Raw genomic sequence first — 18,271 nt, 5'->3', positions numbered from 1 at the left:
TTATTAAAATCTTTTTTCAATATGGCCAAGCCAAGGATATTACGTATGTTTTTATCTATCATAATCTATCAGCTTTGAAACATTTCCTATATGACAATTTCAGGCTCAAGTAGAGTAAGTTTTGGCTTAAGGAATAAGCTGCAGGAGACTCCTAGAAGGATGTTTATGACTATAAAAGCTTTAAAATAATTTATTTTTAGTGATTTACAGGGAATACTAAATTTTGCTTCTAGGGATTTTCTTTCATTTTTCCTATTCCATTCCATACATGCATGCACACATACATACAGATATATTTTAATACCCAAACAAATCTGTGATGGATGTACTATTATTTTTAGCATTTTATAGAGAAGGACACTGATGCTCACTAAGATAAAGTCTTTGAGCTCTCTCAGCTCAAAGTTACAAGTTGTGCCTGTCCAGAGCCATGCTCTTGGCCAACATGCAATGTCAATATAAAATTTGATGTCTCTACCATTAATGCTACCACCTTGTTTGTGGAACAGCTAATAAAAAATTTAGTTTCATCCAAATTATCACATAAGTCAAAATAATAAAATACTACTTATATATCTCTATGATAATAAAGTAACTGTAAATCTGCCTAACACAGTAACAATGAAACCTCTCATTATGAAATGTGATAAAAGCCAAACTTTAACCATTGAAGTTTCCACATTAAGCCAAAAGTTGTTGTGCTTCTAGTTTTTTCCCACTAATCTAAAACTATCTTTTAGGCAGCACCCTGATAATTGCATGTCTTTTAATAAATTAACAATGAGAAATATGACTGAAAGTCCTCTAAGTATTTTAATGCTATCTCAAATAATCTGGGGCACAAATAACATCACCTACATTTGAGGAAACATTGAAGCTCAAATCGGTAAACATCTCTGTACCAGGCCAATTTCACTGCAAAATAAATTACATTATAAAAATTGTAGATCATGCCTAAAATGAGGGTAATGGGATGTGTAACATTTCGGTAATTGGTTTTTACCAGCTAAACCTAAGATTCAGAACAGTATTGAAAACTTACAGGAACTGCATATTTTAAATTGTGAATGTAATCAATCCAGAAAGAAATTAGAGATGATGTTGCTAGAGGAAAGCAACTTCTATTATTTTGTAATAGCTTAAAGTTGCTCATTATATTTCATTTTTGGAAAAGTCTAAATTCAGCTTCTAAGAATCATCTGCCAATTTATAATTTTAGAACTATCAACAAGTTTGAAATAACAGAATTTGCATATTTTTTCTAAAAATTACTTTTATATATCTCTCAAGAATATAAGTAATAAGCTTGATTTATAAATCTGCAAATACTTACAGTTAATGCAAAAGGACTCATTAGCTACAAACGCCATCTTGTGGTCCAAGTTTTTATTATTTTGTCCTATTAGTCTGGCTTCTCTAACTCAAGATCTGGTAAAGAAAGAAAGAGCCTAACATAACATTAAAAAAAAAGTATGCTGAAAAAAATAAAAGAAAGAAGTTTGGATATAATTTATTCCCTTTCTCTCATTTTTACACATGGGAAAACTGGAGCTGCAAAAGGTCTAATACATCAGAAATCTTTAGCAAAAGAATTAATACAAGAGCCAAAATTTGAAATTTAAATATTTTCAATTCATACTTTCCTATTCCTTATCATCAGTTTTTGACCAATAATATGCATGATGTCCAGTTTAGTTCCAGACATTTCAAACACCAAGCTTATCTGCATTTGTTTAACCATACCTTGAAAGTACAGCAAACTAAAAAAGAGCACATTTACCTTTGAATTACTGAAAAATTATCAAGGCATAGCTATGATGTTTCAGTGCATTGTTTTAAAGCATTTCACACATGTGTTCTAATTTTATTCTCCTAAAGATTTATGAGTTCAGTGTGTGGATAGTGGTGGGGAAGGGGAGGATTATCAACACCTCTACTGACAGATTAGAAAACTCGGTTTAGAGAAGACACAATTAAGATTTTACAACTAGCTAGTGGCAACCATCCTGATACCCAACTTTAATTTTTTTCAATCACCTTTTTTCTTCAAGATGTTATATCATGCAGTGTGTACATGTGCATGTGTACATGTGCATAAATCCCCTCCTTTTCTTTACAGGAATTACATATTATTGGTCTGTAGACTAGAGTCTATCATTTACAAAGCACAATAAGATGAAAGTCCTTGATTCAGAAACTAGATGTTTTTAGAAATTATAAATATGTAATCTTCTATTCAAATCCTTGATTAGCTTAACAAGAGAAAAACTCGTCTAATCCAAAGGATGGGAAAGAGGCACAGACGGTCTATGCTCCAGCATAAATGTCCATTTCACACCTAAACTTAACTTCATTTGTATATATAATTGAGAAATAATATCACAGAATATGAGATTAATGAGAATATTTTTAAAATAAGTTTTTAAGAAAGCAGAAGCTTGAAATACACAAAAATCTTCAAAACTTACAGAAACCTAACAAAAGATGTCTATGGTTAGGTGAAAACCTGAGCTGTAGCTATGGCTTTTGAATGTACAACTCAGAACAGAAATTCTCACTTAATAAAACAACAGAATACAGCTGATTCTTGAACAGTACAGGTTTTAACTACATGAGTCTACTTATCTGCAGATTTTTTACAGGACAGTACTGTAAATGTATTTTCGCTTCCTCATGATTTCAATAGCATTTTTTTCTTTAGCTTACTGTAGCATAAGAATACAGAATATAATATATATGACTTACGTAACATGTTAATTAACTATTTTACTGGTAAGGCTTCTGGCCAACAGTGGGCTATTAGCAATTAAGCTTTTGGGGAGACAAAAGTTGTACACAGATTTTTAGCTGCATGAAGGATTGGCACCCCTCACCTCCTGTGTTGTTCAAGGATCAACAATAATTACTTTAGAATTCTAAAAATGACAATTGATTTTAAGGTTTCTTTAGAAGTAAATAAAAATTACACCCTGTTGCATTTAAACTTAATTCTATAATTGACTGAGTTTTTTTAAAATTGTGTTTTATATACTTTATATAATACTTGAATATTAAATAGAGTATAAACTTTTAAATGAGAAAGGGCACTATGCTAAGCCTAAGAGATAAGCGGACTCTAAGAAAATAGATGGAACTTCAGAGCAGTGCTTCTCAGACCATCAATGGTGAAGAACACAACTCTTTCTTTCAATCCCCAAGCTCCATTGAGTGATCCTACTAAGCATGACTAGTCTGCAGTGCATGCCACATGAGTCACCGTATAAGCCAAATGATACTGGCCAATACTTAATTGGCCAGTACTTAATCAACATAACAAGTCTACTAATCAACTACCTGGATGTCAGGGTGATGTCTAAATGCTGTAGAAGCTTTTAATTGATTACTTTCAACTTCTGATTGATCTTGTTATGAGTCTTTTAAATAAACAACTTATGGACTGTGCATCAGTCCACACATTAAGTAGCGTTACTTTAGAGATCAACATAATTATCCCAGGTTTCCCAGACTGTGCTCCATGACATGCTAATCCCTCAAGAAGAAATGCTGATCTAGTCAAGGAAATTGTATCTTCAGATTCACAAACCATGTAAGCACATAAGGTATGCTAAGAACTTCTTTAAGAAATAAACCTGTTTAACTTCATTTAATCCAAACTTCTTTGACTACAGAACTTTTTCTTTCAAAAGTATCACTCATTGGGGCACCTGGGTGGCTCAGTAAGTTAAAGCCTCTGCCTTCGGCTCAGGTCATGGTCCCAGAGTCATGGGATAGAGCCCCACACCGGGCTCTCTGCTCGGCGGGGACCCTGCTTCCCCCTCTCTCTCTCTGCCTGCCTCTCTGCCTACTTGTGATCTCTGTCTGTCAAATAAATAAATTAAATCTTTAAAAAAAAAAGTATCACTCATTAACATTACAAAACACTAATTTTTTATAAAATGCAATGAGAGACTTGAGTATACACAGAATTACTGATTTACATTACTCAACAATTGCTTAAAAACTCCCAGTGGCAAGGAATTTATTTCTTTACAATGCAATTTAATATAATTTAGAAAATTGTAACACATAGGAAATAGTTTTGTGTGTGAGTTCAAATTATACAATTTCTAAGAGTTGGTTTTAGACATATTATCTGAAGCAACAATAAAACATGTAATCCTTCTTCCATGACTGCCATCCAAATACCTTTTTTCTTTTCTATTTTTTTGAATGAAGATGCACTTCTAAGACCATTATCACCATAACCTTATTCTGATTACATCTTAGTTTGTCAATGTTACTTTCAAAATACATCATTAGGACTGAATTCAGTATTTTGAATAGCTAGTGAAAGATGTAGATAATTAGTTTGCTCTATTTTTTTAAGTCAGAAGTGTCTTCTAGCATAACAAGACCTTAATATGGTTCTCATAAAACTTAAATTTGGAAGAGAGCAAATTTCAGTGTGAACACCAAGATAAAGACTTAGTGAATTAAATGAGTTGTCCTCCACAAAATATACTATTATTTCACATGCTGAAGATGATTTTACTGCAAAATAATTTTGGCTTGAGTATAAAGACTTCTTTGGAAAAAAACTAGTTAGAGGTAGATTTACAACTTGGAATATGAAAACAGGACCCTGTCATCAATGTAGGGGATAATATTTTGCAATAGTAGGGGAACATTCACCTGTATCACCAAAAACCTGTATCAAATTATTGAAGTAGAAGTTCAAAAGGTAGTTGGCTACAATAGAGCAGTCTTTTAAGCCAAATAGAATTGACATTTACTCTAAGAGCTTACAGTTCAGACGGTTTTACCAGTAAAAGTTCTAATGAGCATTTAAAGTTTCACATTTCTGGGGCACTTGGGTGGCTCAGTGGTTAAATCCTCTGCCTTCAGCTCAGGTCATGATCTCAGGGTCCTGGGATCGAGTCCCACATCGGGCTCTCTGCTCAGCAGGGAGCCTGCCTCCTCCTCCTCTCTCTCTCTGCCTGCCTCTCTGCCTACTTGTGATCTGTCAAATTAAAAAAAAAAAAATTTAAAAAAAATTAAAAAAAAAGTTTCACATTTCTGTTAGTTCCCTAAGTATTTTCTAAAGAATATTTGTTTATTCCATAAATGCTTCTGTGAGCAAATAATCCGAAACATTCAACAAAGGTGAACAGGTTTTTTTCCCAAAGAGTTTCTTGGAAATGTAAATGTGCTAGGTGTGCACTGCCAAACTCTCCAATAAAGCGACACCGTATAACCTAGATGGAAGGCGCTCTGCAATTGAACTGTCATACTCAAAGATAGCCAAAGTAAAATCAATGGAAATAAATGACTGTTGATCAATTATCCCCCAAATATACAACAGTTAGAGACCCAAAGAACTATACACAGGGACTTCCTCTATTGGCAACAGTTGATTTTAAAAAGTTATTTATACACCGTCTTTAATGTAGTTTTCCCTCCATTCAGATTCTCACCTCTTCACTTACCCAATAATCCCAGTATAAACTGGGAAGGCAGCTTCCTGGTATCTGTGGAAGCTCATCTCCAGATACCCTTCCCCACAGACAACTAACAGACAACTGTAATAGCCTTCCATGAACATTCTAAGGTTTTCACGGATGATTTTAGTTCTGTAATCAGTGGTGAAGCCTCTCATCAGTGAGAATACAAAGTTTTAAAATCTTAGGATAACATAGTTAATCATTTCTGTTCTCCTTGCTCTGATTGTTTTTACTATACACCTTTAGATTCCATTTAAAATAGGAACCGAGTGCTCACGAAAAGAAATTTTTTCCATGGCCTAGAGAGTAAAGATGAAGACAAGATGACTCATTAAATAATCAGTAGTGTTGATCTCTACACTAAAAACACAAAGGGAAAGGTCCTAGGTATTCAATGGGTTGCCATTTAATGGCAATAAGATGAAAACTTGGTGTTTTCTTTTTGATGAAGACGACCACCCCTAAATGAATGGGATGGCCCATAGAAAAGTGGTGTGATGTACCCTGAATTAGCTAATCCAGACATTCAGGCCCCCAGTGAGTGACTTCCAGTAAGTAAGAAAGTAGTTAATGTGGACACAAGAATGTAATGTATTAAAAATTTTAACTGGTATAAAAATGGTTAGGCTAATTAAAAATCTAAGCATCTTAGCCTCTCAAGCTGGTGTATTTGCTTCCCAGGACAGCTAGTCTACACACAGTGGGAATCTACTTAATCCTGGGGTCTATATAATGTAATTCTGAAACATTCTTCAAAGAGTTTCAAAGATGTAGACTCGTCTGAAGGGCTGTTTTAGCACCATCAAGAAATCTGTCTTCTTGGGTCCTAGGGATCAGGTCAGGTACCAACTTTAGTAAATGGTATGAGGCATGAATATATTTTTTTTAAAAATCCCCTGACATGGATTTAAAAAATCCCTGAGATAACTGAATTATTCCCAGCTGTAGCCACCTTCTTTGTTCTTATGATTAGGGAGCGGAGATGAGACACATTAACTTTATTATTATTATTTTTTAAAGATTTTATGTTTATTTATTTGTCAGAGAGAGGGAGAGTGAGCATGCACAGGCAGGCAGAGTGGCAGGCAGAGGCAGAGGGAGAAGCAGGCTCCCTGACGAGCAAGGAGCCCAATGCGGGGACTCGATCCCAGGACACTGGGATCATGACCTGAGCCAAAGGCAGCCGCTTAACTGACTGTGCCACTCAGGCATCCCGAGACACATTAACTTTAAAGAAAGTATCTGTTTACTTGGTTTCATCCTAAGAGACTGCCAATATAAAAAATAATTTTTAAATGGTTCAATATAGACCATTTATTATGCCTCTGTCCCAACATGTCAAAGGAAAGCTCAAAAACTACCTGTCATTCCTTGGGGTCAAAATGATATTAAATAACTCTCTGGGAAGAGTCTCTGGCACTCCTACACTTCTCTCTACAAGAAAGGCGGTTCACAAAGACTTGAGCAGTTATTATGTGATTGTATATGGTATATATCAGAAATTACAGAGGTTAACTACCTTGGAAAGAGGTGTCATTGTTCCAGCATTCCCCAAAACTTTCTCTGAAACTAATTTTAGTATTTACCTAGGAAAGAAAAGCAGTCTATATTTCTCCTGGGTGAGCAGAAGTCTGTTGATCTTCCTGACTTAAGTCAGTTTAGAATTATAGGGGCTACAACTAAGGCTTGGTAAGCACTGCTTTTGGGGCTGGTAAAGGAAGGGCTTTTGCATCTCTCACTGGAAAAGAGAATATACCCAGACTTCTCTTTTTGTGGAAATGCAGAGTTGTTGTTTTATTATCTGTTCAAATATACTGGATTTTTGTTAGCTTTTATTTATATTTGCTTTATAAATCTTTCAACTTATACTTTCACCCTCCTTGATGGAGAAAACAGGAATGAAATAGAATTGAAGTAGTTCTGTTTTTTCAGCTTCCATAACATGGTTTCCATTAAAGATTCACTTTACTAATTTTATTACAGCTCACTAATTCCTAGCTTTCTTGCATCCTCAACACCCACTCCCACGTGACTTTGATACTCTTTGGAAGTCATTCACTTTTTTTCTCCAAACCTCACTTCTTCCTGAAATGTGCCTCCTGACACTGTTTCCTCTGTCTTCATCTTTGACTGCATCCCTTTGCGTCTTTGTCTTTCATAGTCCATGGTCCACGGTATAATCATATCTGATCCTTTAACTGCTTCACTTTTACTTTTTAGAATTGTTCATTCCTCTTATATTCTCTTTTCCAGTCTGTGACTTCATAATTACAACTAAGCTTTCTGTAACTTTTTTTTAAAACCACCTTACTAAATCCTAGGGAATAGCCTGGGTTTCCTTCCTTTGCTCTTGCCTCCCAGAATTTGAAAAGGGTACTTTTTCCCCAGGTTTCTGTCCTGTTATAGAACAGTTCCTCTTTGCTGGATGAAATTAAGTCTAGGGAAGCTATTCCCCCTTAAGGCTTCTTTTAATTCATATAAATGAGCACAGAGGCCATCACTTATCTGATTCCTAGTTTTTAAAAGAAGAATGAAATTTTGGACAAAAATCTAAATGCCACATAGAATCCTGCTTATCTGGCAGTTTTATAATCATTATCAAGACTAACCTCCTTGAGTCACAATGCTTGGGAGCTCTCTTTACCTGGGCCAAGGTGTTTTAAATTTATAAAACTTAACAACACATTCCAAGCTATGTAGTACACCCCTGAATTTAAAACAAACAACTCTTTTACTAGAATTTATTTTACCATTCCCCAACATAACAAGGAATACATTTTTAAATAAATACAACTATACTTGAACTTCTAGGATGTTCCACGCTCATTCATTACTTACTTTGTAGGACTACTATAATCTAAGTGTGTGTGTGTGTTTGCGCGCGCGCGCGTGCACGCATGCACCTTTTAAAAATTTCCCTAATTTTTAAGTGGCCCTTAAATAACTGGACTTGGATTTTAGGAAAACATTAGTTGTATTATTCATCGGGCTAGATGGTACACTCTTGCAATGATATTTTTCTTTCTTCATTTATTTTCCAGAAAATGTCCTATGCTATAATCATTTTTATTTCTAACACTTCCATGTTGACACATACATTTATATTATTCCATAGTGATAGAACCCTTTGATTAATTCTGTTCATTACAATTCAAGTAAATAAAACTAATTTAAATACTATTCCATTAAAACAAAGTCATAGTAATCAAGTGAAAAATACATATACTTATTATTCTTCCCCAGTAAACTCTAAGGTCCTAATGGCAAGATTTAAAGTTTGAATCTGGATGCTCTGGAGTGCTTAGTACAGGATTTTGATGTTAACAGAATCTTAAATGAATGATTTCACATGAGACACCTGACACTTTTAAGTAAAACTGATAGAATTTGAAATGAAATGTCCTTTGACCTGGTTATTTCTTGAAATTCTCATCCAGAGAGTTTTTAACGTCTAATGTTCATAATTATTTGTAACAGTATTATCTGTGAGAGCAAAAAAATAACCTAAAGTTTCAACTATTAGTTGTTACCTTTGCTAACCAAAGTATATAAATGTGATTGTATTAGGTTAAGATTGTATGTTATATAGAAAAGTAAATAAATAAGAAATATGGATCTCAAAATAACACATATCCACTGTAATCATTGTGACATAAAATAAGTAAGTCATCATGTTTTTATGCTGACACATTCAGAAAGAGTCACGTTGAAATCTTAAAATATTTTGACCTGAACACAGCAAATTATTTTTCTATGTATTTAGACATGCCACTCTCTCCAGGAGAAAAGGTTACAGGTAGTCTTTATTTTTAATTTATATATCAATATACCTAGTTTCGTTGTTGTTTTGTTTGTTTTTAGTGTGCATATATATTAATTTTATAACCACAAAAATAAGACTATGAAACAAGGACTTCCATACATTAATATTATAAAGTAAACTGTGCAAAGGAGTTGTTGTATTACATTCACTTAAGTTTTATATTCACTTAACCATAAACTGTTTTATTTGGCAAATGTATGATCTTTTCATTATGATATTAAACTTGAACTTTCAAAGAGTGTAATCTTTCAGTTTGCAATACCTACCAAGGACCACTTCCTTTCAAATCTCTCCACCACCATCATCATCATCATCATTACCATCAGCATAAACAACCACAGAAACAGACACTTCTGTTTTAGAAAGTGTCCATGCACTTAATCCAGTAGGTCATGTTTTATGGTTTTAGCATCCCTCCGTATTTTATCAGGAAGTAACTTTCCCTGGTTTTTTTGGTAACAATATACTTTGAAATCACCCATGTTCAACTGAATTTTTTTCTTCATTTTTTGTAATTATGTTCAGTTGGCCAACATAGAGTACATCATTAGTTTTTGATGTAGTGTTCAACTGGAATTTTGTTATAAGGCTTTGTTAATTCTTATTTTTAGAAATAAGAAATTTATTCTTAATTATTGTTCATATAGGACAAAATGGAATGTCATTTTACTTAGTTAGAGTTCACATGGAGATACTTGTTTTATATTTAGTGTCAACCATCTCCAAGTAAATTCACACATCTAAGTAGTACATTTCAATATGACAATAGCTGGCTTCTGATATAGACCCATGCCTCACATCTATAAGCTGATTTTCCTCTGTCACTTTGATATTTAAATTTTAAGTTAGAAACAAGCTGTGACCATTTCACTTCATAAAACAAGTCCAAAGGCAAATGTTTATACCCCAATTCATCTATCATACGAGAAACAAACCCCTTTGGGGATTTATATTTGCAAAGGTTGATGGGAAAAAAAGTGTTTCCATGAGAATGTGATTAAATTAAAAGAGGAAATGGAAAGATTCTGTAACAGTTCACTTCTCTGTATATCTAAGATATTCTGAAGTTAACAGATAACAGCAGACGGTTACTGTTTCAGGCCACACAGTCTGTGTGCTAATTAGGAAGCCTTGATTATTTAAGGGCTCCAACTTCCTGATTATGCTTGGACTGATATGGCAAATCAGTTAAAAGTTATTCACTCAGAGGAAAAAAACAACAAATAATTGAAACTGTAGGGTTCTTTTGAATTTAAAGAAAAACAATGATTCCTTCAAAGTTACATGTGTAAGATGCAGTGCACTTAATACATTTTAGTAACAAGAAGAAATACAATTCATTCGGGGGAAAGAGTTAAAAACACACTGATATAAACTTCTGTGAAGAACAAGAATGGCAATATGGTACAATGATGCTAATTTAACTGTTTCTAAGAAAACAGTATTTTATATAAACTGAATTCAGTCTATGAGAATGACAAAAGTATGAATTTATATGACAGGTATAGTCAAAACCCAAATATTTCAGTTGGAGTTCAGCGGAATTGCTATGAACATTTTCCCTTAAAAAAATAAAGTCCAAACTTAGAAAAAAACTTTTGCAGATTCTATCATTTAAAGGCAAATACAGTCTGTACATTTGTCATGTGATTTTTATAACCTAATATGCTTACGTTTTATAATCATAATCACTTAGAGTATATTGCATTATTATAATTTTCAAGGCATTTTCTTATAAATTATTTTGGTTGGTTGTCATAACAATTCTGTAACATCAGAATGGACAGTTCTAATGTAAAGAAGAGAGAAGGTTATTTTTGTGGATTTAAATAGTTAAGTGGTAAGAAAGTCTATGGTGGTCAATGTGCTTTATTCAACAAAATATTTTAAACCATTTCAAAATCTAAGACTTATGTGAAATCCCTTTGAGATACTTGAATTTACTTAAAGTTGTTAAAGTAGAATAAAAAGAAATTAAGGAGAAAGAGAAAATGGTCTTTTCAATCACTTGAGGTTCTAGGCCTCTGCCATGAAATCCCCGTGTCAGGTCCCATCTCTGTCTGGTGCGGCAACAGTTCCCTAACAATTAGGTCTCATCACGTCCAGTTGTGTTGCACTCTGACCCATAAAAGCCAGAGTGACCCTTCTAAAAGGCAAGTCTGATAGATACTGTCATTTCCCCACTGAAAAGTCTTCAGTGGCCTTTCCTATTTTCCTCAGGATGAAAAATAAAAGACTTATATCATAAGGCCCTCTTCAGCACAGTGGGGTTCAGGACACATGGCAGCAAAATATCGCACCTGGCCGTACTGAATCCTTTAAGCTGAAGGAGCTGGAGAACTACAGCAGAGGCAGGAAAGTCACTTGGACCTTTTACAACCCTCAACCCCCTATGCAGGTGATAAAACCCTCACATGAAATGTGCTTTCCTTATATCCAGAGGAAAGAAACGTCCTTATCAAAGGGAAGGAACACAAAGAAGACATCTAACAAACAGGCCTTGTTAAGTTTTCCCCGGTTTATTATACATACCTCATACTCCTTAATCTACCATATTTCTACATGACTATCCACCTTTCAACAAACCTCGCATAAAATACTCAGGTCTGTTTCTTCCAGACTCTGTGTCCTTAGGAAGGCTTCTGTGTCTCAGAGAACTTACATTAAATCAATTTGTATTCTTTTCTCCTGTAAATTTATCTTTCTCCTTATAATTTTCAGACCTAGTCAGGGACCCTATGAAGGTTCAGGAAAACTTTTTCCTTCCCTACAAAAACCTCTTTCTTGAACTGAACATGAAGCCTGCGCTTCACCAACCTCCAAAAAAAAAGAACCTCAGTTATCTGAACATGTTCTAGGATTTTCTGCATGTATTTTCTCTGACTGGAACTCTTTCTCACATCTTTGTCTGCCTACCTTATTTATCATTCAGGTCTCAGCTTAAAAACGTCCTCTGCAGAACCTCCCCCATTCCTTCTAGATCAGGTTAGATGCCTTCGCAATGCCTTTCTATGCTAGAATGTCTTATACTTTATTATAATCTTTTGTATTAATTGTCTGTTCCCTTGGTGATTGTGCCTCCATGAGAAAGGCACTGTGTCTGTCTTGCATACTGTGGTCCCTCGAGGGCCCAGCACACTGTCTGCTGGAAGTAGGGGCTTAAGAAACTTGTGTTAAATGAAAATATCATTATCAGTTAGTTCATCTTTCAAAATATACAATATTTTATGGTATTAAACTGACACACACTATAGATTCTAAAGCATAAAATATTCTTAATGTACCAATTTCATATAGTTATTAATCCAGCCAGAGATAAGGTTAAAGATGTATGTTCAAAATGAACCTTCTGGGAAGAGTATGTTTAGAATATGCTAGATTTTTTTTTTTAAAAAGTGATAGTATAAAATTCATTTAAAATAAAACTACCTTAGAGAACTGTTAGTTGTAAAAAAATAATAAAAAAAAATAATCATTTGAAAAGCAAAATGGTGCCTAGGTTCTATCTTGAACTAAAAAAAAGACAGAGGGAGGGGGAGAGAGAGAGAGAGAGAAAAGCTGAACTAAACTAAACTGAACTAAAAAAAAAAAATAGCGCATGCTCTTTTGTAGAGGTGTTAAACAGCTACAGAAGGTGAGATGGTATCAGCAGGGACACGAGATTTGATTTTCTGCTCCTTCAAACCTCTGGTCCTTTTCTCATGCTGCAAACCCTTCCTACCCATAAGAGAGGGAGAGGAAGAGGAAATAAGATAGGAGAATCAGAAGGAAGCATCACAAAGTGGTTTTGAAAAATTCAAATCCTTCCCAAACAAGCAACTGTGGAGAAAACAAATAAAGCAAAAGGGTATCCTATTTCTTTCTCACATCAGGGCTCAAATTAGGCACTCGGGGCATGCCGTGTAAGGAAGAGTTTCATCCTTCCTCCACAAACACACATTTGTTTCAGTGGGTGGGTTCAGCATTACTCTGTGGGCACCAAGCCACCAACGAGGCTTTTGAATGTGACCCTTGGTCCCTTAATAGACTCTTGCAACAAAGGACAGATAGAGAGTTAAAGAGAGGGTAACTTTCATAAAATGAAGCAATATCACATATCACTAATTACCTGTTCATAATAGTGGATATTCTCCTCAGCCATATCTGTAAACGCTGACTTGATATCATTTTGCATATTGTGTTTCCATCTTTCCCAGTCTGCTTTCAGGGCATTATTAGCGCATTCCACTTTATCTTCAAGTTTTCCAATCTCTTCTGTAAGCTGAATTAGATCACAACGAGAGATGCATCAATCTACGGATTCTTGTTACTGAAATGAATTCATCAGATCCAAGCCAATCATTCTATCAAGACAGCTTAAGAATAATTCTTTGTTTGGAAAGTTACCGGCATTCACCCTCTGTACTAACCAGTTACAGAAGAAGACTGGGTTCAGCCAGAGATGCTGGGTAGAGTTCTAAGGTCTGCCACCAATTAGCATTTGACCTTGGCTAAGTCCCTCAAGCCTTGGGCTTGGGTTTCACTATTTATAAAACAGAGGAAATTGAACTACAAGTTATCTCAAAATTCTTTTGCATTAAGTCTCATTACCACTATTGTGTATGGTGATAATATTTATGTTATGAGGTATGGTGTCATTCGCCAGCTTCCCATTCCTGGTCCTCATTCTTCAGTTGTTTTTAGAAGGCTCAATTAACTGACATGGTATAACATCCACGAGGATTATGCAGTCCCACCTGGAGGTGCAGGGGATTAACCTGCCAAATATCATGGAGCTGGTAATAGAAGCAGGTTTGTATCTTAAGACGCCTGCTAGTCCATGTACCATCAGACAGGCTTAGTGTGATATTTACCTCCCACCTACCAACTTTTGAGCATGTAATCTATCAAGTTATTATTTTATATTTGGTGTATTTACATATTATTTATTTACATATTAATTTACATTACATTACATTATATTAATATTTACATATTAATACATATACTTATACATACTTTATTTATGTACCCTATTTATTCATATACTCAGCACATGTTTATTAAGTGCCTTCTCTGTACCAGGCATTCTTCTAGGACTTGGAGGTTCAGCAGTGAAGACAACAGACAAAAATCCCTGCTTGTACCAGAGCTTATACTCAACCGCAGAGACAAACAAAAAGCAAGATAAATGAAACAGGAACTATCAATTGAGAATTAATGCTAAAGAGAAAAAAGGAAGCAGAAAGGTAGATATGGAATGGAGGATGATGCCAGCTCACATAAGATGACAGGGGCAAGCCTCAGTGGGGGTGTATCATTTGATTAAATATCTGGGCTCAGTGTGATGGTGAACCATGAGACTCTCAGGAGGAAAATCATTCCTGGCAGAGGAAACCCCAGGGCAATGGACTGGAAGTGGAAGCATGCCTGGATGGCTCAAGAACACAGAGACTAGCATGGCTGTGGCATGTAGTGGAGTGAACAACAAAGGGAAGGTTCTAGCAGATGAAGTCACAGAAGGAATGGGTGACCAGATCCTACTGAGCCACGCAGTTGGTGGTAAAGTCAATGGATTTTATGCGGCTTGATCCAAGGCCAGGAAACTTCAAGCAGAACTGATACCATCTCTCTCATATTTTCAAAGGGGCATCATACCTTACCACTGTGGCGTACTGAAAAGTATTTGAAAGGGGCCATTACTTAAGAAGATCCCCATTTCGGAGACATTAAAATGTGAAAATATCTTAGAATCAAAATATGTTATTTTGCTTCAAATGCTCATGTGAGTTATTATTCTTAGTCTTTTCATTATCATTATTATTTTTGCTATGGAATTTCACTTTTCTGTCCTTGTTTCATTGCAGCTATATTTGCTTTTATTTCCTAAGAATAGACATTTGGTATTATATAAAATCTTCCATTAGCAATGGGAGATCTATGTTAATAGTAAGGTTAACTTACCTGTTTTTTGCGGGGGCAGGAGAAGGAGTTATTTTTTTACTCGTTTTGTTTGTGAACTATCTCGGTGAGGCCACTTATTACTTTAGAGTATGTGTCTTCTTTGGGGTGAATATTCTATTAAATCTTAGAGAATCTGTCTAAAGCGGTGTTAATGGGCTATATTAAAAGGATGTTTGATGGTGGGCTGTGGATGCTAGGGCATAAGATAAGAGTAAAATTGCTGAAAGTCCAAATATTTCAAACAGGATCTGGGTCTGCTGGAAAAAGCTCAGGGGCAGGTTAGAGAACTTCACTCCTCTGGGTTGTTGGGTGAAATTGTGCTATTTTTCATAACCAGATGGAAATTACCAGCAAAATGCCTCTCCTATGTAGAACCAGGAGGTACCTACACCAGCGGTAAGTTCACTATTATTCTCCTCTGCATAGCTTCTGCAGTCTAAAATTGCTATGCGCTGGAGTGAGATCACTGGCAGACCCTCTCCTAAAATAGACTTTAGGAAATAGAGTATCTAAGTCATATATATTTTATCTTTCTCCCCTTCCTGACAGTTTAACATGATGTCCCTGCCAGAAGGGGTTTACAGGAGTTTTCCCTTCATCAATCCACAACTCCCCCTCACAGAAGCCCTTGGAACTGGTGGTCTGGCTGGTTGGCGCTTCTGCTCCAGCTAAGAGTTACAGGAGAAGTCCTGTCCTGTTCTCTGACCTCACTCTCTCCTACAGAAAGAAGGGGTATAGACTTATCACCACGGCACTGTGATTAAGGAGACTGATGCTGGGTTAGACAGACTTCAGTTTAAGTCCCACTTCTGTCTTTATAAACTATGTGGCATTGGGTAAGACTAGCTGTTGAAGCCCTAGTTTCTTCAACTGTAAAATGGATATAAAAATAACAATACCTACACATATGGATTTTATTTTATATTTTTTAAAGATTTTATTTATTTATTTGACAGAGAGAGAGAGATCACAAGTAGACAGAGAGGCAGGCAGAGAGAGAGAGAGGGAAGCAGGCTCCCTGCTGAGCAGAGAGCCCAATGCCAGGCTCGATCCCAGGACCCTGAGATCATGACCTGAGCCGAAGGCAGAGGCTTAACCCACTGAGCCACCAGGTGACCCGGGATTTTAAATACATAAAATAATAAACACTAATTCTTTCACAGTGCCTGGCAATTTGCCTAGTAAATGTTATGTATTACCAGCACCACCTCCACCACTATGACCACTACCATCACCATCACCATCATCATAATCGTCATCAACATCATCAACAGTGGGTGAAACTGAAATCGATTCCCTCTCCTTTTCCAGAATTTCGCTCTCTGGGAGTATTGCATTCCTGTGCCAGGGTGTTGGTCTTAAGTCAATTTCTAGTGCTATTTCTTAATCTGTTCTCACCAGGGTGGAAGATGATGCCTATGCTTTAAATATATATGATCAACTCTTGGCATTTTTTTGTGGCTCTACATAAGTAATTTTTCTTTCTTTGATGATTTCATCATTATTTCAGTTGGAAAAGGAGAAAAGAGACATTAGGTATTTCCCCACACTAAATCATCTTCCCATCATTTCAATTCTAGGAATCTCAAATTGATAATAAGCACAAAGCATCCAGTTCAAATGAAGAATGAGCTGGACTCTATCTTTCCTAATAATTAACAAAGTCATAGTATGTCCTTTCCCTTAATTGGCTTCAATTTTGGCAAGTTCTTTGGTATAAGGAACTGTGCATTTGGATGGTGCCATCAGGCTTAGAACATATACACTCAATAAAAGATAACCAAAATGGGTGAGTTAGATGTGCCAGAACCTGGCAGGCCAAGGAAGCCCTTCCAGCCACACAGCAGGTTTCAATAATTCTAAAAGCAGGAAATTCAATTCATATTCACTACTATATAATAGCACAGAAAAGACTGAATTAAAAAGGATTAAAGCTTGAATAATTGTTTTCACAAATCCTGGAAGTGATCTGGCCCTCTGTTAGTGGAAAAACAGAAGAAGCAAGCAACCTTTTTGCCAGGAAAATGTTATAATACCAGAATAAATAGTACAAGATTGTAAGATAGTGGAAAAAAATAAGATTTATATTTAACAGCAAGGCTAATGGGTAATTTCTAGCTTCAGTTATATTCAGCTAGAAATTAGCCACACAATTAAATGAAAACCATTAATAGCAGAGCTCAGGCAAACAAAACAAAGTCTTTGTCCAATAGTGACTCCCTACTATAGTACCAGTAACAGCAACTAGAATAATAACCATTTACTGCATTTCTGCCATAGGCCATTGCATTAAGCTATATACTTTACATATATTATTTCATTTAATCTGCTTAATAATGTTGCAAATTTGGTACTATTATCTTCTTTTTACACGTTAGGAAACTGGGAGAAAAAAATGAAAGAGATCGTACAGTTTTTTATAGCATTATAGGGATTCAAACCACAGTCTGCCTAAGTCAAAGCCCATGTTTTTTTCATATTAACAGCACCAAGCTAGCTTGCCTGTGGCTTTCAAGGTTGAAATGATTCAGCTTTAACTCACGGAGCTTGTAATCTATTAGAATATATGAAGGCAAAAATGCAATAAAAACCAAAGACTATAATACAAAGCAGAATGTAATATATATACCACAATTGAGGAAAAAATTAAGAGTGATATAGGACAACCCAGAATGGAGGACTGATTCTGATTGGAGCAGGGGACGTTTTAACTGTCAATTCAGTAGGCAGAGACTGGGGAAGAAACACCTGGATGAAGGTAAGGTATCAACAAAACCACAAAGATGGCATGCTACCGTGATAACAGAATGGATAAGAGGTAGGTTTGAAGTCTGGAGGTAGACAAGAAGAAACCAGAAACGCTGCTGGATAGGTTGATTAAAGTTTCACTGCTTGAGGGTATAAATTATATTGGGCATGAAATGGATTCTTCGGGAAATGGCAAATCACTAAGTTTTTGACCAGCACAGAGCTGTATTTCCTAAGTCAGTGATGTACAGGGATGGTTAAAGAAAAAGGGAGGAGA

General features: G+C 35.6%; 1 protein-coding gene across 1 annotated transcript in view; it reads right to left on the bottom strand.

Moving 5' to 3' along the window:
• Nucleotides 1-18,271, bottom strand: part of SNX7 (sorting nexin 7) — a 96,455-nt gene that overhangs the window by 12,091 nt on the left and 66,093 nt on the right. Inside the window, exon 8 of the mRNA XM_032867198.1 lies at nucleotides 13,412-13,564. Within this exon, the coding sequence (XP_032723089.1) occupies nucleotides 13,412-13,564 (153 nt within the window). The remainder of the gene's footprint in view (nucleotides 1-13,411; nucleotides 13,565-18,271) is intronic.

The sequence above is a fragment of the Lontra canadensis genome, unplaced genomic scaffold, assembly GCF_010015895.1.
Source record: "Lontra canadensis isolate GAN:19392208 unplaced genomic scaffold, GSC_riverotter_1.0 scaffold33, whole genome shotgun sequence".
Classification (NCBI taxonomy): Eukaryota; Metazoa; Chordata; class Mammalia; order Carnivora; family Mustelidae; genus Lontra; species Lontra canadensis.
Note: the sequence above shows the minus strand (reverse complement) of the source record. Positions and strands in the feature narration are given on the sequence as shown.